Here is a 21354-nt window from a genome sequence, read left to right on the forward strand (position 1 = left end):
GTAACAACAACATACTGTTTTTATTTAGCACTTACATGGAGAACAGTTTACAGATAGCTTTACAGGTTTAAAAACATATTGTGAATATACTTTATGTTGCAGAGCTGCGGATGCAGGAGAGGGTGTTCATGGGAATGGGCCGCAAACCTTTCATGGATATTCAACCAAGTGATGCTGCAATTTGTGACCGAGCCATCAGCTGAGTCCTGCCTGGGAGAAGTAAGCAGCTGAACACACAACACTTTAACTTAAAACTAAATTCAGTCCCATGTCATTTATGCAGGGTTTCCACTGTTCATGTAATTTGTGGAATATCAGGGGGTTACATAAAGTCTATTTCAGGCATGGAAAGTCTGCAGATTCGATCATTTTTTGAGCCAAGTCATGGAATATCATGGAATTATGTTTGTTGCAGATTTCAATTTTATTTCTCATTTCCATGAAGTATTTCTCTATATAATATACAGTTGTAATGTCGCTTGTTTCCTCAGTGCTTTTATCCCCTTTCTGCTTATCAACAGTCACTCAAAGGTTTTTTTTTCTTGTCGCTACTGATGAAGGCAAACATGCCAGGAAAATGTAAATTTCAAGAGCTTTGGCAGAAGACTTCAAAGTTTGGATGTTAAGACAGAAAAGCCAGATGTAAAGTTTGTGAAAATACTGTTGAAAATATTGGAGAGAGCCCTTTGGAGCCACACCTACAGTGCAGGCGGGTACAGTACCAGGAAATTCATTCATTATGTTCCCATTTAAGAAGAAGAATTTTGATCAGTTAATTGTTTAAGAAGTTTAAAAAAAATAACATTTTATACTGATAATACCTGTGAATGAGTAAGTAAAGGTTGCAAATGGCTGTTGGTAAAACAATGCAGCTGGATTCTTTTTTTTTCGTGATCAAACCAAATGCGTACTGTTTTACCATTCATTATTGTTGATGGAAATTCAACTTTTTAATGAGTAAAAGTCAGGGAATTTGACATTTGACTTTGAGTGGGAAACCTGTTCATAACACATCAAATCCACAGATACTAGTGTGTGTCCCAGTAAACCAGGACCTCACATGAGCATTCAGGGTTTTCTTACAGTATTATTTTCCTTCTTTGTGGCATATATATTTTGTCAGTAAAAAAATAACATTTCGTGTTTTTCAAATGAATAGTTTAAGCCATTAGCATGGCTTGATACAGCTTTGTAACAGGCTTAATCAGGGCAGAATAACAACATCAAAGACAAGTTTAACCAAATGATTTAAACCACTTATTTAAAAAAAAAACATGACTGAGTGTCCTTCAGATTTTCTTTTGACCAACTTTTGAATTTTCTCTGATGAATAATGAGTTTTTACTTTACTAGTTAATTGAATTACTAGTTTGTAAATGACGTTGCAGTGTGGCTCTAGGGATGTTAAAGTAGGATGAGTGGTTGGCTGTACACCACCGTTTGTCATGGCTGAACATTGGCTTGATTGCCATTGAATTTGCTGCAGCTATTAATGCAACTAGATTTTGTTGTTTTTGTTATCTAAACAAAATCCAGCTAACAAAGTGGCTAAATTTAACAAAACTAAAATGTGTTTGTGAAATAACTGCAACAGCCCTCAGTGCTCACTGACTCGGCCTATTATTTTCTCACTGATGACATCTATGTATGTGTGTCTTCAGTCCCTGTGGCATGTTGTCCACACAGGGGTTTAGATTATCCCGACCACAGTCCATTGGCTCCGGCAGCACCGCCTCCACCACCATCAGCCATTCGTCTTCCTCATCTGGCCGTGGCTCACTGCCCCCGGCAGGTTACCCCGGGAACCAGTCACAGGGAGTGGACACCCATCCGGGCGTCTGCTCCTCTCCCGAAGCTGGGACGGAAAATGAACTCGACAACCATCATCTTCATCAGCATCATCTTCATCGGCACTGTGAACAGTGGAAAACCCACCATCCTCTGAGTACGTTTATTTTATGTTTTTGTGAACTGTTTTTTACGGATCTGTTTGCTGTTGACTTTAAAGCACTTCAGACACTTAATGAACATTTGAATTCAGTCAGAGAAATCAGATCAAATTGAGTGTTTATATGATGATCAGCCTAAAGGAATAGGGTATATTTTTGTTTTTGTTTGGTGCCATCTAATGACACAGTGTCAAACAAACTAGAAAGCATTTCAACCAACATGTACCATATCAAGGTGATGAACATTTTGTCCTCACGTTTCTTTTCATGTGTGCATCATAATGTAAAATGAACTTGTATCAGTTTTGGTGTCAATTACACTTGTTATGTTTCTGCTTTAGTCGACAGCTCTGAGTCATCTGGGGACTGCTTGAATCTCTTCAGCAGCTCAGAGCGCAGCTGCCTGTCTACCATCAGTGGAGAGGTGGTGGAGGACTCCTCCTTTGTGTCCCAGAGTTCAAAGGCCCATCCACCGATTTGTCGGACCCCCAGCCTGAGGAGAAACGGCTCACTGGCAGTGAACAGAAAGAAGCCAGGTGTCGCCCCCAAACCTCCACATCTGGCTACTGCTCAGACGCAGGTGAAGGTTAAATAAAGCAACCTGCTGAATTACTGTATGAGCTGAAGAAGATGGTCTCTCTCTCATGTTGTTTAATGATAGTAGAAGGAAAGGTCTGAAGAGGTTTACATGCGTGTTTGTGCCTGTATTGATGCGGCTGTGGCTCACGTCCGCACGTCAAAGTGTCCACGGGAAAGACACTGAATCCAATTTTTGTCCTAATGACAGGCGTGCATTCTTCCAGCATTAATATGTGTCTAGTATGTGTCTGTATTAGGTTTCTCGGTTTTATTATTGTTTTGAATATTTTAAGCCAATTCATTCATTAATCAACCGTTTTATTTGTTTTCATTGTGAATTAAAATGTTTGTCTTTTGTTTAATGCTGTTTTTAATTCTGATTTGTGAAGATATAAAGAAAGTGATGATGATAATCATCATTGTTAGCAATGGCCCCTGCAATAAGAATAAATTGGGCTTTGAATATTGTTGCAGAATCTCCTGTCGCCCTGCAGATGGACGGATCGTCTGAGTAAAACAAATATTTGGTGTTGCCTCGTCTGGTCTCTGGGTCTGGTTAGGGGGATTTTGGTGTGTCTGTATCACACCTCGGTCATCCATATGTGGTTATCTTGATCACGTGACTGACCCATGCAAGACAGGAAGATACTGCTACATGGGTGATCATGAATGGGTCAGTCACACACAACATTTGTCCACAATGTGTTTCTTAGTCCTTTTACCCCGAGAAAACATTTTCATATCTCCCAAAAGAAATTCTTTTGAACTCGGCATCAGCTGTTATAGGCCTTAAAAACATCTTTTATTTGAATGTCCTGACAATATGCAGCTCAGAAAAGGAATGAGTGTTACTTAATGTGCTGCAACACATTCAAAAAAATTCCCCGAAACAGTCCTAAAAAATAACCAGTTTTTTCTAAGGCATGTGTTTTTATATGATTGATAAACTGTCACTCAATACACGTTACATGTTTATAAACTATACTGTTATTTAACTGTTAAAAACAGGCTCTTCATTTACATTCAGTCATGAGTCTGTGTGTTTCTACATCAACACAGAGTGACGTATGTGGTCAAGGGATACATTTAAAATACATTTTGTGTGATCTTCTGTCCTATACATTTTGTACAATTATTGATATGCAGGGATCAAAGAAGAGAAGATTTTATTTATTACCGTCATAAAAATCAGAAGCCAACACACAGGACCAGCATCTGTATCTGGGATAGACCACTTCAGTCCAGAGGGTTTCATGCTCCTTTGAGCCGTTTGGCCACGCCCACTCGCCAAACACATCAGATGTGTCGTCTCACCACGCCGGATGTATGTCACACGTTTCGTGAGGTTTCAAGCAGCCTTTGACCTTAAACATCAACTTCCTGTGTTACGGCGAGACCTCCAACTTTGCCGCAGCGTCACGGCGACGCCCATTGACAAAGTCGAAGGAATGTCTCAACATATCATCAACTACATGTTCAGGTTATTGTGACCCGACTTTACGTTCATGTGATCAACCAGCTCGACGGAGAACGTGAAAGTATGAAAAGTGTCATTTCCAGTGTCCACCAGGGGGCGCTATGACTCTGAGCGAATATTACCACACAGAGTCTTTGGGGCTCGACCATTATCATACCTGTGATGTTTGGAGAAGGTAGGTCCATGTACACGATCTAAAGAAACTTAGAGTTTCATGGCGAGGCCCTCAACATGGCCGCACATATCGACGAAAACGAATTCTTTTGATAAGATTTAATCCCAAACATGTTAACTGTTCATAGAAATATATTCAAGTCGGTGTGACCAAACCCCGAGGACAAGTTCGTTAAAGAACAACGTCGAACAATCGCTCAAAATGGCGACTAAATTTAAAATGGTGGACTTCCTGTCGAGTTGACGTAATGGTGCAATATAACTTTTTTGTGCGTCGAGGTGTGATACACATGTCCACCGGATTTCATGAATTTAGGTAAATGTGGCCGCCGGGGCATCTCTAGGTGGCGCTCTCGAGCCATTTGGCCACGCCCACTCGCGACTCCACCAGAGGACGACATTTTCCCCGGGAGACATGTGTGTATGCACTTTGATGAGGTTTTGAATATGATAAAGCCTCCAAAAAGGCAAATCACTTGGAGGAGAATAATAATAAGGAACCAGAAAAATAAAAATAATTCCTTGAATAACATGAGAGCTTTCACACCATCGGTGCTCGGGCCCTAACGAGTGTTGTAAGTGTGTCTCCCCTGCCTGTCTTATAATAGAATTAGTGATGTGAGGACCAGACACATGGGGGTGTCCTGATCAGGTTTCACATGCTACAAATATCTCTCAAGGGCTGTTACACTGCAGGGACATTAACCAATAAAGCTGCAGCTAAAGTCGCTCTCCACACAGAAGTCGAGGGACACGAAGTTCACTGCAGATATGAGTGAAGGTAAGGAAAACTGTTTGTTTCAAATTGTAGTACAGGTGTTAACTTGTTTATGAAGTGTAATCTTTATAAGTGAACATACAGTTTCTCTTGGTGTTTCTTCAAAGTCTACTTTGAGTGTCAGATTGAGAGCCATGAGTGAAATGTGATGAGCACCATTCTGGTGGATGACATGAGATATCTCAGATCTGGGACATTGATCTGCAGCTCAAAGTTTCCTCACAGATGATAAATCACAAGAAATCATCAGCAGGACATTCTCCGCTGCAGATTCAGTGTTACTCAACTTTTAATAGAGTCATCGGGTTATGAAGTTTGTCCACAATGGTGCAAATGTTTTTTCTACTGATGTGACAAGTTGTTTTTTTGTCTTTGTATCTATGCACAGTGTTGGGCATTGAGCGCTGTGATCTGGACATTAGCAGCAACCACAGCAGCCATTACACACAGCTGTATGGAGGGAATCGTCTGGTTATCAGAAGGGGACAGCCCTTCAATATCATTATACACCTGACACCAGGCAGCAACACAGACTTCAAACCGGGCCAATCCAGCTTCACTCTCATCGTTGAAACTGGTACACATCAGTGTTTTTTTATTTTGTATATGTGTGAGACAAATAATTATTGAGACACTGTGTTTATGCATTAGCAGTTGTTGTTTTCTCAAGAATATGGAGTTTCTCTGTAATTCAGGCGGGCGTGGAGTCTGTCTTTAGCCCCTTTCACGTCTAATCATTCAAAGGCTCCAGTCCGTCCCAATTAGTGGGCTTTATAACCGTGCCACCCTTCATTCATCCTACCTGCTCCGTGAACTCCACATCGCTCTGCAACCAGCCGCCACGGATCCGATGCCAATCTCCCCCGCCTCCCTGACCTCCTCCCATATTAATACATTCTTCTCTGTCCATATTGAGTTTATCCATTCAGTGACATATTTGCTCAGACTATTTTAGAGCATCACTTGTAGATAAAAAATGTAGGCCTATTTCTTTCTTTAATACAAGGTTAAACCTGGCTGAAATATTTGAGTCTCTCATCTGGATTTAGAATCACAGTTTATGTCCATTTCTGTGTCTCCAGGTCCATTACCCAGAGAAGAATCAGACACCAAGGTTTTATTCTGTCTACATGACTCTACTTCAGAGACTGAGTGGAGTGCATCTGCTGCTAATGATCCATCTGAAAACACACTAACTGTGTCCCTCAATTCCTCTCCTGACGCCCCCATCGGGCTCTATTCCCTGAGTGTGGACCAGAAGGGCCAGAAAACCAGTTTAGGACAGTTCATCCTGCTTTTCAATGCTTGGTGCCCCAGTGAGTACAGACTATTGTCTTGAAAGTGACCTCAATGAGTTATACATGTTTTAGGTTAAACTGCTCTGTCAGTCAAACCTGAAAATTATATTTCCTTTCTTGTCTTTATGTAATTTACCACTAAACCAAACTTATAAACACCTATCTACCACAGCCCTCTCTTCCAAATGATGCAAACGTGAGACATTTACTGTATGTGCTATTGCTGTAGGATGGTCTGAATGTTTTTTCTGACTAACAGGAGATGCTGTTTACATGAACGATGAGACGAGGAGGCAGGAGTTTGTTTTGGCACAGCATGGGGTGCTCTACCAAGGAACATATACGAGAATCAGGGGGTTTCCCTGGAACTTTGGACAGGTAGGCAGTAGGTCATACGCTGTCAGTGTCAAACATTGCAAGTTTAAGTAAAACATAAAAATGTCTACAAATCCTTCAATAAGAAAGACTGTTTCTTTATAAACGGTTATCAAACATAATATTTTATGAATAACATTTGTATAATTAGGTAGTTTTCTCTTCTATTTGTGTGCAGTTTGAAGAAGGAATTTTGGATATCTGTCTGAAGATTCTGGATAACAACCCAAAATATATTTCTGATGCCGATAAGGACTGCTCTGCCCGGGGAAATCCTGTCTATGTGACCAGAGTGCTGAGTGCCATGGTAGGTCTGCTTTTGTTCACTATAGGAAGGAGGGAGAGCCCGAGGATGCTTTTAGTTTAAGATTACCGTGGTGCATCAGAAAACTCTGTCTGCTCTTTAGTATTCACTGTGTTTTATCGTTGTGCGGGCCAACCTTTGTCCTTCTTTTCAAACTCTCGCTTCTCCCCCAGAAACCTTTGTGATACAAAGCAGCATAAAAGAAAGCCAGCCTGCATGCTCACTCCAAACAAGCGGCAGAGAGCATTGTAATAACTCACAAATAAATGATGGTCTGTCGGCATGTTATTTCTGCTGCTGCATGGCAAAATAGTGAAGAGAAATCCAGAGCTATTTTTACTGGGTGTCTTCAGTTGCTGTCATTGTACAAGAAATCAGGGATATTTCCAGACAATTTGATAACCATGAAAAGATCATGCACTATATTTGGGTTATATGGTATAGAGTGTTGAGAGTGCACTTTCAAAGCCAGCATTACAAACGTGTCATAATGGTTTATATTTACCTTTTCAACCCTATATGCTTTAATCAGTTAGCGCTGATCTGTATCTTTTAATTTGACAAAACTTTCGTTGTTCACATTTTTTTTTAAATCCAACACTGTCCTCCTTTTTAATGTCCTGCCCCTTTGAAAAAACAATCAGGGTAAAAAGATAAAATAAAAAATCCCAGCATTTAAGGGAGTGTTACCTTGAACATCTTGTGAAGAAAAGCAAATAAACAAGCACATTTTGTACATACTAATTTAAAATAAATAAATTAAATAGTAAATGTCCCTCATTGACAGAATGTGAAATTATTATGAAAATATTTAGTTCAATTTAATTTTAATTAAAACTTTGATGCCTGCTCATTTCTCTGCAATGTTCACTTATGCTCCTCTTCTTCTCAGTGCTTTCTCTCTGCTCTCTGCCTCCGGCCACAGATCAACAGTGAGGATGACAGGGGCGTGCTGGTAGGATCGTGGGAAGATTATACTGGTGGGGTTGATCCAGGACAGTGGCTCAGCAGCGGGGACATTCTCCGTCAGTGGGCAGAAAGTGGTCCCGTCCGCTATGGCCAGTGTTGGGTCTATGCTGCTGTTGGAATCACAGGTTGGAGCACAGTGGGCAGTTTATATGGTCATTTCATTTGTTTTTGTAATCATTCATTTATGTATCAATTCACCCACTTATTCAATTTTCCTATGTATTTTAAGCTTTTGAGATTTGGTTATTTTGTTTTAGAAATATAACATTCACATGTTTTAATGTGATCTTAACAATTTTAACAGAAAAACAAGAACAAGAGAATTTGTTTGTTAAATTCTATTTATTAAAAATAAAATTAGCCAACAGGCTATCACCTATCTTGAGGCATTATAGAAACAATTTCTTTAACTACAGCACCATACAACACTGTATAATTGCCCTTCACCATTATAACTTACTGCTTCATGCCAGTTACGTCCTCAAGCTGCCCTCGACTGCCAACAATCACAGCTTTTTAATCAAAATCCTAAATTTAGACTCTAATCTCATGGCTTTGTTCCTGTCTGCCCTTCATTGTTTATCTCTGATGACCGACACGGTCTCAAACGTTTGCTTTATAAAGCTGGTGTGATGTCGTGTGACTGTGTGTCCTCCTTCAGTGTCCCGTGCTCTGGGCATCCCGTGTCGAGCGGTGACTAACTTTGAATCTGCTCACGATGCCCACGGCGACCTGCTGATAGAAAGACTGTTTGATGAAGATGGTGAAACAATTACTAATGATGACTCAATATGGTGAGTTGATAGTCTCTTTCATGACATCTTTTTTTTTTATTATCACGTCATCTTTCATTAATCCCATGTCAGAGAAGACAACATTGATTATTTTACAGTTTGAAGCAAAAGGGTCATGTTATAGTTTCTATATTAACATTTTTTTCCAGGAACTTCCATGTTTGGGTGGATAGCTGGATGACTCGTCCAGACTTGGGGCAGCGGTTTGATGGGTGGCAAACCAGTGACCCAACCCCACAAGTGACAAGTGAAGGTGAAGACAAAGACCTGATTAGAATAAAAAAGCACACATCAAAACTGCCTTAAAGAGCTGTTATAAGGGTTTGCGTGTGAGGGCACCAAATTTGACCATGGTGGTCAGTTTCGACTTGTGACAGTCACAGCTTTGAGGTCTCGTTCAGGCCGACTTCAAACTTGTAACAGCATATTGTGCTTGACATGTTCACATGGAGATTGTTCTCTTCTTTAAAGCTTTTCAGTTTTATTTGAACAAATTGCACCTAACACAAATAATCTGACCCCTTTGGAGGGCCCACTTACAAAATGCTGTTACATTTTTTTGTTGCTAAATGTTGCTTATAGTTAGTGCTTTAGGTTTATAATCACACTGCTATTAGCCAGGTTGTTACTATTTTTAACATTGATTGATATTGCAATGTGGTTTTTGTTATTTTGTTTTCTTGCTGTGTTTTGATTTGTGCCTATAAAGTCTTTTGGGAACATGTCACGTGGTGACTTTTCTCTTTCTGGATTTTTTTGGCTACTCTCCATTTTGTATTATTATACTCAGCAAAATCAACCTTCTAAAAAGGGCTATTTTGTGGATGTATGATGCTGTCAGGTGTTTTCTGCTGTGGACCAGCTTCCCTGAAGGCGGTCAAGGAAGGCGAGCTAACCAGGAAATATGATGCCCAATTTGTTTTTGCTGAGGTGAGTCTTTGCTGAAATCTGTTATTGAAATGTATTGTCAAAAAGCACAACTGTGAACACAGTCCTCGTTAGAGGTATGTATATAAAAATGTATTTTTCTGCTGTTGTTGTATTAACCGCTTGTTCAGAATTAAGCGCCTGTTTTCAAACTGCACAGTGCCTGGTGGCTGTCTTTATATTCAGTATTATTTGATGATATTTTGTGTCTGGGTTCAGGTTAATGCAGATGTCGTGGACAAGGTGCGCCAGCCAAACGGAGAGTTTACCATTTCCCGTGGATCAACCAGCCATGTTGGATGTTTTATCAGCACCAAGGCTGTGGGCTCATATCTGAGAGACGACATCACACACCAGTACAAGTATGCAGAAGGTACTGCAGAGTCACAGGTTTACAGACATACTCGACTCCAAACCACAGACTTATTCAAACATATCTAAAAATATACGAGCTGGATCTTCATTTTGATTATAACTGTTTATTTAAAATAATTTGTGATTTTGAGTCAGTGAATTGATATTTTCCTGGCCTTTCACATACAGCACAGGGGATGTGCTATATGCTACTTCTGTGGTAAACACCCATGTTACATCTCACATTGCATGAATACAGACACATGACCAAGTTCCTCAGTTTAAAGATTTAGGGCTCTGTTTTCCTGAAACTATGTGCAGATGGAAAAAAAACCTGTTTGCTCTGTCAAATCTTGTTTAAAATATTTCTTGTTTTTAATCCTGATGGTTTCCAGGCTCCGAGGACGAGAGGCGTGTCTATGAGAAGGCCCAGCACCACAACAAGCTACGGAAGAGGGGAGAAGAGCCAGGACTCTATCTCGAGGTTTTTACTGTTCATACATATTCAGTTGTACCAGGGGGAGAGCAAATACTGTAAATATATATGTATCTAATATATCTATAAACAAAAATCCAGTGGTGTTTAAAGTACCTGAAACCACGCTTGAGTAAAAGTACAGATATCTTACCAGAAAATAACTTTGGTAAAAGATAATGTCACCTATTAGAAAATGACTTGAGTTAAAGTCTTCAAGTATCCGATGTTTACTTAACTTAAGTATTAAAAGGAAATTTGTGTTATTAAATGTACTTAAGTTTTAGAATTAAAAGTAAATGCTATAATTAAAAAAAACAAGAAAAAAAAAGCAAGTGTTAAAGCGACACTGTATCCGGGGCCACTGTGGCTACAAGTGAAAATCAAGATTAATCTTGTTCAGATATTATGATGTTGTTGTGACTTGCTTGCATCAGACATGCCTTGGCTTGAGTGGAAATACAATGTAGAAACTTAAACAGGTCTTTGAGAGCACTTGATGATGGAGCTCTCAAGCTCCAACCACTGATTCACCAGAGCTGCTTGCGGGCAGTCTGTATTATCGAGCTATCAAATTCCCTCCAATTGTATTTTGTAGTAATGAAGTAGCTCAAATGTATTGGAGTAAAAATATATATTTTGTTTAGTAAAAGTGAAAGTTGACAGAAATATAAAAATTCCAGTTAAGTTCAGATACTCCAAAAAAACATACTTAGGTACTGTAACCAAGTATTATTACTTTGTGACATTACACCACTGCAAAAATCACAGAAAAGGACTCAAATCGATATTTGAGCTTCAGAGAGATTACATCATCTGTGTCTAAACTACAGAACGAAAGAAGAAGGAAATAAAACAAAACAGTAATGGTGTCAAAGTCATGCAGCAGACTGTGGCCAAGTCAGAGTAAGTTAAACGGTCACAAGTTGAACATAACCAAGATGGATATGACAGGCGTGCAGTTCACAAGTGGTTTTCAAACTGGCGTGAATTCAAATATGAACCACATTCATGTTTGTATTGATTTGTTTATGCCAGAGATAAAACTATACAAAGTGAATTAGCTTTGAAATTCTTTGGACCTTACTTATATTAATATAGAGCTGATATACTGATCCAAACAGAATCATGTTGTTTCAGATTGTATTTAGACGAGATGAATGAAATGTAAAATCCATTTGAATGAATTTTATTATTAGATGGACCATGAATGTCCGAAACAAAAATCACCTCATGATTCTCATTTAAGATCAAGCTCTCCAACAACATGATCGTGGGCTCAAACTTCGAGGTGTTCGCTATCCTCACCAACGACTGCATGGATGCAAGGACCTGCAAGTTCGTCCTCACAGCCACAGCGGTCGGCTACAACGGCACACGAGGAGCCCGCTGCGGACGTGCTTCAATTGAAGTGGAGGTGCCGCCTGGAGAAGGTTAGCTCTGATGTCAGTGTGAGCTGTGAATTTAATGAACTCACAAAAAAACATTAACCAATTGTTAGGAAATGTCCCAAAATTTGAGGTACCTCTTTGAAACAAGGTATTTATCTGTCAAAACAATTTCTCAATTGGACATTGTCTTAATGATATCTTAAAGCATAAAATGTGTGTTTTCAGAAAGGCGCCTGTCACTCAAACTGGAGTATGATAGTTATGGAGCAGCGATCACCTCCGACAGGATGATCCGTCTCTCAGCCATCGCCTACGACAAGCTGTTCAGGGTTTACTACAAGGCTGAGAAGACCCTCGTGCTCGATCAGCCAGAAATAGATATCAAGGTAAGGATGGAGGGACAGTGAAAGAAACCAGAAAACATGTCACATTTCAGGAGAATATATCTGAGTGAGTAAATGATGTTTTGACATTCCTGGACGAAACTGAACTTGAGTAGCAAGAAATCAGTGCACATAAATTTAAGCATGAAGTACATTAATAAACTGTTTTTCACAAGGCAGCCATGTCCAGGGGCATTATGTTTTTGCAACGTCTTATTCCATGCGAACGTACGTCAACTTAGGTCAACTTCTCTGTGACATGACAATGTTCTGGAGAAAATCTTTTCTGTCCATTATTTAACATCGTAACTCGTGAACAGAAGAGCAGATTTTGACTATATTTCATCTTTGGTCAGATACTGAATTGTTGACACTAATCTTGGGTGTTCACCCTCTCGAGCCTCCTTCTTAAATATCTACACTGAACTTTGAGCCTTGACTCAGGTATCCACGTGTACAGAAAAGTAAAGTATTTGAAAAGTTTCCACTGTTTTCTGTTTTTATTTGGTGAGTTGTAATTAAATTGTAGAGGTTTATCATGATACTTTTAAACATTTGCATTTCTATATTAACTCTTACTTTATGAAACCTGTTTTCCTAAACCTATCTCTGCAGCTGGAGGGAGAGGCCACAGTGAACCAGTCTGTGACGGTACAGCTGACCCTGTTGAACCCTTTACCAGAACCGCTGCAGGACTGCAGCTTCACCATAGAGGGGAATAACCTCACTGACGGCAAACCCATAACAGCAAAGTATGTGTTATGCAGCAGTAACTGTTACGTAGATTTCTATACTTTCCTACTGTTTTCTACTGAGCCATTTTACTCTTGTCACCCATTCCAGTTTATCTTCTGTTTAATGGACAAGAAGATATCTGTACTGTAATCAAATTTGATGTAGCTTTTGAGTCAAGGTCAAACAAACCTCACCCAAAACCCCTCTAAACGTTTCCCTGCAGCTGTCACACTGGGATGCCTAGTTCTGTTATAAATGAAATGTTAGTTTCAGCTCTCAATATAAGCTGTTGTTCTGTTACCCAGTTACAGTGAGAATATCTTAAAAACAAATATCAGCTTTCTGCCTGTGCTGTGTACTTACGAACAGAGATAAAACAGTTTGGCTGATGTTGCTCTTTGTATGATTCCTGCAGGATTGGAGCTGTGGGCGCCGCACAAGAAGCCAAGGCCCGTATTGAGTTCATTCCCAGCAGTTCTGGCTCCAACGTGCTCCTGGTGAACTTTGATAGCGACAAACTGAAGAACATCAGAGGTTTCATTAGTGTTGTTGTGATAGGAGAATGAGCCAGGACAGAGTCTCATTGCACCAACAGATTTCAGTTTAATTGAATTACAGTGGCATTCAGAGCTGCTGCTAACATAGAGGCCTGAGGCTTTATGTTTTTTTAATCCACTTATTATTTGTATCCTCTTATTATACTCGTATATGTGCACCTGTGCTAGATGGGAAAACTTGAGGAAAGATACCATGGAAATTCTTGACATATTTGGAGAAGCACATATTGGATCCTCTTTTAAACAATGCCTTACTTCAGTAGAAACAAATCTTTATTGGCATTTTGTATAATTTCTTCACCCGTCTCTGACATCAGTTTGATGATATTAATGACCACACTTAATCCACAATTCCTTCAGTTGCAAGATGTTTGATGATTTTCTTGCATGTACTGACCGATTGCAATAACCTGCACACAAGATTTCAATGGAAATCTTTGCTTTTACCTTTCAATAACCCTCCAGTTTATCTTTTAGACCCATTACTTGGTCGGTTACTAGATCTTCATTCAGTTGAAATGTTCCAGTGCATAGGCACTAACCTTGAGCTCAAATTGAAAATAACGATAGCATCACAATAGTCAGGCAAAGAGAGAGAGAGAGAGAGAGAGAGAGAGACAGTGAAGCTTTACTTCAGTCCTCCAAGTCTCTTTTCTCTGAAGAGTTGTCTGACATCAGGAGTTCATCAGGGCGTTGCTTTACTGGCTGACAGTATCTGCATTGTAGTTAAGTCAAAGTTCCTTGTTTATCACTTTGTTTGTCATTTCTTAGTATTTTTAGGTTCACTTGTATTTGGTAGATAGTGTGCAGACAACAGACAGGAAAAGAGGGGGGAGAGATGGGATGTGGTGACGTGACATGAAGGTTCCTGTTGAGACTCGATTTTTGTGGTCAACATCTTTGATCCCGAGGTCACACCGATGCCCAGTTTCATAATCTATTGCTTACATCATTCTTTGTTTAGTGCTGACCTTATTATTGAGTTTAGTGGATTAGACGACTTCATGTCTTTATGTTTGTGTTGCATAAAACACACTTAAAACACACCGTCATGAAGATTTGTGATTTTGTCAAGTATTATAAAGTGTCACTTTTTCTGCTGGTCTGTACGTCATCTCTTGTTGTGACATTATGATTCTTCAGGTTCTTCTTTCATGTTCGATAGGGAGGTTAAAGGTCGTGGGTTCTTGAACACGATTTTATAACAAACCTGACAAGATGTCAAGCTGAAAACCAGTGTAATCACTCAAGTAACAATAGCACAATTTTACAATGATTCAAAAAAGGCATTTATTTACAGAAACGTGTAATAGTCAACTATATCTTCATCACTCCACTTCATCTTCCTCCTCACCGGAGAATTGCTGGGAGTAACGAGGGGCAGCGTAGTCAGCCATGTTGTTTAGTCCGTAAACTGTGCAGCAGCTCAGCGCACTGCGAGAGATCGCCATGTTACGGGGACCAGACCACTCGGAGGTTTCGGCGTCGTAGCACTCGACGTCAAGGGTGGTGGTGATGCCGTTGAAGCCCCCGGCAACAAACAGGCAGTCATCTATTAGTGCGATGCCGAAGTTGCTGCGGTGGTGCAGCATGGAGGGCACAGCGTTCCAGGTGTTGGTTTGAGGGTTGTAGGCCTCAGCAGTGTGCAGACGGGCGGTTCCATCGAAGCCACCGACCTACATGAGAAAAAGTTCATCATGGAGATGATGCTGCTCTTTTAGATTTTTCTGGGGGGATTTTTTTTTTTGTATCTTCAGTTAAAATGTAAAAGAAAACTGTTGACTAATGACATTTCCTGCAAATATTAGAAATGAGTATGCCCATTACAATTTCCCCAAAGCACAAGTGGACAAATACAGATTTCTTGATTGATCTGATCAACACTTCAAAGATGTTCAGTTTACTGTAATAAAAAAAACAAAGAAAAGAAGCCAAACTTCCCATCCGAGCAGCTGGAAATTAATAATTTTAGTAATGTTTGCTTAAAAGATTACTCAGTTATTAAAGTCGTTGGTCATCAATTTTTGATCTGTCAACTAAAATATGAATGTTATTTACTAACTAGTATGTTACTGACTTCAATGGAAAAGCTTTGAAACCTCTGTTAAGACTTCCTTTTCATGCCTCTGTGTCTCACAGTGTTTCTGTGTTAGTTCAGTTTCAGCAGAGCTTCATGTGCTTACTGCAAAGACTCGGTCTGCGTAGGCGATGACTCCAATTCCACTGCGCCTGCTGTCCATGTCGGCGATCAGTGTCCACTGGTTGGTCTCTGGGTTGTAACATTCAGCCGTTGACAGACATTCACTTCCATTGAAGCCACCACAAATGTACACCTGGAGGGAATGAAGGAGAGAGGATGTAAGTCATTTTGTGTTACTTTCATCAAAGACACATATTTAACGCTTAATATCTGATAATCACAGATATTTGTATTTTCTAGAAGTCACACGTTTTGGTGAAAAAACGAGTACTTTAAAAAGGCAATGCTGCACAATGTGTTGCTGACTACTGAATGCATGACGGTGCTTTGCATTTCTGTTTCCGCTTCTTCATTTAATATATTAAATCAGTCTAGATGGACATGGATGTTCACTGCAACTTGACTGGTTGCAGGCGTTAATTCTAGGTCGGGCTTAAGAAAACTATTTTTTTCTTTCGAAGCCGAAATGTTTCACGGTGATGATAGTCTGGTTAGGTTGAATCAGTTAATATTTTTCTTTGGGGAAAGCCCCACACACCTTGCCATGGAGGGTTGTGCAGCTGGCGTCACTCCTCTGGTCTTGCATGGACGCAATTAAAGTCCACTGGTTGGTCGTAGGCTGATAGCGCTCGGCCGTTGCAAGTCGATTATGTCCATCATAGCCTCCTATGGCATAAATGTGCCCATCCATCACAGTTACACTGACATAGCAGCGTCTTGAATGCATTGATGCCACCTCCTGCCAGGTGTGTGCGTCCAGGTTAAACCTGTGTACAGTGCTGAACTGCACAACACCGTCAAAGCCACCGACACAATAAACTGATCCGTTGAGGAAAGCAACACCTTGATAGGCCCGAGGAGTTTTATCAGTGTTGATGACATTGACCCAGCGGTCAGCACGGACGTCATAAGCCTCGATGGTATTGGTGGGGCTGCCCTCACTCCAGCCTCCAACAGCAAACAGGATGGCAGTGGGCAGGCGTGGGCGGGTCAAAAAGTTGCAGATTATGGACTCAGAAAACCAATTTTTTCTGAGGTCATTCATGGCCTCCAAGGTCTTGACGAGAATCATTTGACACTCTGCGCACGCCTTCACCACTTCGTTGTGGGTCACGTTGTCTATTACGTATTCTGGGACCATCAAAGCCAGCCTGACCTGCACAGAGACACGAGGACATACGTTGGAATTACATTTTCTAAAATGTAGCTTGAGCAATACTCAGACTCGACTGATGTTACTAGCAGGTTTCAGCTCATTACAAATATCATATTGGCATTAGTAGTAGACAGTCCCTCCAGGATTCAGCAGAATTCTAAAATGCTTGATTTTACAGCATATTTTCTCATAAATTGCAATGTAATTTGTGGGTCTTTTTTGCAGTGAAAATGTGGGACTTCAAAACTTTGCCATTTGAGAAAAAAAAAAATACTTTTTTTAATAGCTACAAAAATAATAATATGTGATCACTTCCTTTGATAATAATTTTTTTTTTTAACTTCGAAATCCATGTGGCTCAAAGTTGCCAAAAGTTCAGAAAAGCAAACAATCTGTGACTAATATAGTAAATAAAGGCTCTATCTGACTACTCTATTCACAAAAACAAAGTGCTGTCTCTTCCAACTTTAAGTGTGTAAAAACTTCAAGTTGTGTAAAACGTAAACTTTTTACACATACAGGATTCATCATTCCAGTGATAAGACTAAGACCACATTTCCCACAAGTCCCGCCACTTCTAGTTGTTCTGTTTTTTCCACTTGGCTTGCACGGAGTTTGTTTTGCTGGTGAGAGGAGGGGGAGCAGAGCCTCATTGACTGTATTTGAGGAGTTATTTTTGTTTGGAAAAGCTACTTTATGCCGTAATCCTTTCAGCAGAGCTTCTGTTGAGGAAATGTTTTGCCCAAAAATTGTGGGAATTTTGCAAAACTGTAAGCTCCTGCAAATACAGCAGAGATTGCTTGAATTTGCATTAATTATTGTGATTGCAAGATTGTGATTTCCTGGAGGGACTGAGTTGTAGAAGTACTGGTAGTTGTGTCGTCGGTCTGCAAAGAAGAAATGAATATGCAGAAACATCTCTTTCAGATGATATCAAAAACTTGTTACAAATAAGCCTTTGTAGTTTCTCCACCAGACTGCACTGATTTCTTCAGTTTTCTAGATTGAAAATCTCAATCGTCTTTTTGGTCACAATTTCTTAATAAACAAATTTAAAGGGTCCTTACAAAAAATATTTTTGTTAAAAGATTAAGTTTGACCTAAATATCTGGATTTTTTTTTTTTTTACTCTCAACTTATAATATCGGAGTCAAAAATGCAGGAATGTTCTGAGTTCAGTTTGAAAATATTTGTAAGATGTGTGCACCGTAATGTTTGTATGTTGTAGTCAGGACTGAAGCACTTCAGTTCTTTTTCATTATTCTTTTCGACTCTCTCTCAGACTCGGGCCTATTAAACTTCATAATATTTCCTGTCTATCAGCGTAAAATGCAAAAAAAATACATTTTACTTGCGTGGTCTAGAACAGGACTGAGTGTGGCCTGGTCTCATGTATTTTTTCTTGGCTTAAAATCGCCTGTTGGAAATGTTGCAGACTTTACAGAAAGAGTTGTGACTGCAGCCCAGCTAATACTGTACTGTACTGTATGGTATTGTATTCATGAAAACACTATTAGCAAGATTTAAAAGATGCAAATCAAGAGTAAATTGCATCCCAACAGTTGATCGCCTCACTTACTTTGAACAAAAGCAGAGCGATGTACTTTCTACGATCCTCAGGTGCGAAGTCGATCCAGCGAAGGATGGCCTCATACACCGTCTTCTCCTGCTTCACATTGAGTTGGTCACTCTCAATGATTTGAACAAGTTTCTGTGCAGAGAGCGACAGGAACTCTTCTGAGGTGGCAGCAACCTTCTCAAAATTGCTCAGCGTGAAGAGCAGGGCCTTGTGTATCAGCTCTGGGTGGTAGTAGGCATCAGCGAACCACCAGATGCCAATGCAATTCTCTGGGGACATTTGCTTTTCCAAGAATTGACTGCAGGCTTGTATGATGCCCATTACATTTAACCGATCGACTGCTATGAAAAGCTCTTGGACATTGTTTTTTGTCACCGGAACAAAGCCGGTGTAGGCAAATTCAATGATGAGCTTCATTATGTCAGGTGACACATTGGGAATGTCAAAGACCTGACAGTTTGGGGTCGACCAGTTGGTAAAAAGAGCCCTGTGACACAAGAAAGAGAGAAAACGGGCTTTAAAATGAAGTGCTCCACCCTTTATATTCACATTTCACACAATAATTCAAAGACAAAAGTTACAATGAAAATCACAAATGATTCTTGATGTTTTTAGCTTGGTGCATGCAACACTACGTCTTTCTACATGTATGCTTGTGTTTCAGGAGAATAATGAAGTAATTTGAAAAACATATGACCAGTATGTGATTTCCTCTTTTTTTAGTAAAGCATAAATTGCAACACCAAATATATATGAATATCAATAGTATGTGTTTGTTTAACAGTAACACATAAAGTCAAAATTTGAAATCACAAATTCAAATTGAAGGACAGATTTCATTGACTGATTTTGTTTAAATCTCATTTAAACCATTGATTTATGAAACACTGGTTAGCTTTTTATATCATATACAAAGTAAATCAGCGTATAAATGTCATACTGCATGCTCACTATCTTTTTTCTTTGTACAACTTTCCATCAACTTCTCCATGACTCAATATGAATTATTCTGTAACTACCGTATTTTTCGGACTATAAGGCGCACCGGATTATAAAGTGCACTGTGAATTAACGTGTCTATGTTCACACATAAGCCGCACCGGATTATAAGGCGCATTAAGCAAAACAACACAGTCCGGTAAATCAAACTCCGGGCGCGGGCTGCCTTACATGAATGCACTTTTAGTTTAGACATTACATTCCTGTTACGGGGCCGATCAGGTAGTGACACAGCGTACCGTAATGCTCCGAATATCCATTGAGCGGAGCGGCTTCGTTGCTTACCAAAGTCGTACTTACACATTTCGACAGATTTTTGAGCGCATTGTACCACATAAAATCGATCAATAAGCACAACAAGTAACCATACATAAGGCGCGCTGGATTATAAGGCGCACTGTCAATTTTTGAGAAAATTTAAGGATTTTAAGTGCGCCTTATAGTCCGAAAAATACGTACTTTTTTACAGCTGAGCATGCTGCTGTCTTTTGTTTATTTGAAGAGCATAAATTCAGCAGCATCCTCCTCGAAACACCTGATGACCAGCTCACCTGAAGTACGGGCTGCAGTTACACAGGATGATCTTGTGTGTGTGAAATTCAACGTTGTCCACTCGGATCACGGCGTCACACAGCTCTTTCTCCAGACGGAGGTCGTCGTACACTGAGCTGCTCTCGCTCATCTTTGCTCTTCAGTATGAGATCTGTTACTCTCTTGACTGCAGTTGCAGTGGGTTGTGTGCAGTGTGAGAGAATGTGGCTCACAAACACAGTTGACGATAGAATGGATCACTATGACATCATAGAATCTGGATGAACATTACCCAGCATTCCATTGAAAAGTTCTCAAAAACATTCTGAACTGCATTTTAGTCCCTGTTCCATTTAAAATGATGTACAGCACATACTGTGTACAACACTGGTGTTAAACGCTGTATAGAAATTAATAGAACCTAATTGTTGTTTCATGGTCATGGTGACACTTGCTTGCACAAAATATAATGAGGAACCCAACACATTGTGCTACTCCATTTATGGATGAGTAAATAAAACAAAGTAGTTGGAAACATACAAAAGTAGGGAAATGACATAAGATAATATGTTGTAGTAATCAAAATCCCTGCCTTTAGCTCAGTTGTGTAACAATATGGTAGAAATACAATTAATTTTAATGAAGTTCAATGTGCTTTACATTCTCAAATTCTGTATTTTATTTATTTATGTGGGCTATTTTCCCACAAACAAATATGATCAGGCCATGATGGGTCACGTATTTCATTCCTTTCATTTGTGTCTTCGGTCTCAGTGAGCAGTCTGCGACATCTGGAGAAAAATACATCGGCAAACAATCTGATTTAAAACACAACAAAATACTTTGATGAGGTAAAGATAATGAAAACAAAAGAGGAGAAATATAAAAATTTAAATTGTGAATGGCACTGAAACAGATTTATGTTGTGTTCTTGTACTTTGTCAATTACCTCCAGTTTTGACACTCCTCTCACTCCCACAGATTCTAAAGAGGCGGGATGAGAGGAGTTTACGGGATTTGAAGTCCACCCCACCTTCACTTGCTGGTACTCCAGTACTCCTACTAGTATTGTAAGTAATATAAATCCACACCACCATGCATTCTCCAAAATTACTAAAATGTAGTGGTCCCACCAACGAGCACTTTCACTTTCACTCAACTTAAAAGATAGTGTTTTAAAGCCATGTTCATTGTGATATCAGTTGGTTTGTTTAAGTGAAGGGCAGACCCTGATGAAGAAAAGCAGTCCACACTCCCTGAACTGTTGGGACTCTGTTTTCGGTCCCAAAAATATTTTATATATAACTATTTATTGAATGAAAGTGTAAAAACAACTGCATGATGGCTTTGACTTACATCAGCAGATGCTC

General features: G+C 39.7%; 1 protein-coding gene, 1 long non-coding RNA gene and 1 pseudogene across 2 annotated transcripts; 2 read left to right on the forward strand and 1 right to left on the reverse strand.

Moving 5' to 3' along the window:
- Positions 1-6: 6 nt before the first annotated feature.
- On the forward strand, positions 7-2890 carry LOC138193078 (uncharacterized). Its single transcript, XR_011177852.1, has 3 exons — positions 7-219; positions 1662-1945; positions 2291-2890. It is a non-coding gene; the product is annotated as an uncharacterized lncRNA (long non-coding RNA).
- A 2060-nt stretch (positions 2891-4950) lies between these two features.
- Positions 4951-13748, forward strand: LOC138192879 (protein-glutamine gamma-glutamyltransferase 2-like; annotated as a pseudogene).
- A 1099-nt stretch (positions 13749-14847) lies between these two features.
- LOC138192880 (kelch-like protein 10) lies at positions 14848-20135 on the reverse strand. Its single transcript, XM_069140562.1, has 5 exons — positions 20005-20135; positions 18455-18941; positions 16258-16875; positions 15703-15852; positions 14848-15195 (listed from the first exon to the last, which is right to left on the reverse strand). The coding sequence occupies exons 1-5, from the start codon at positions 20133-20135 to the stop codon at positions 14848-14850; spliced, it is 1734 nt and encodes a 577-aa protein (XP_068996663.1).
- Between the last annotated feature and the right edge of the window lie 1219 nt (positions 20136-21354).

This window comes from Embiotoca jacksoni, unplaced genomic scaffold (genome assembly GCF_022577435.1).
Source record: "Embiotoca jacksoni isolate LCO1_2020_lvr unplaced genomic scaffold, fEmbJac1.0.p SCAF_9, whole genome shotgun sequence".
Lineage (NCBI taxonomy): Eukaryota > Metazoa > Chordata > Actinopteri > Embiotocidae > Embiotoca > Embiotoca jacksoni.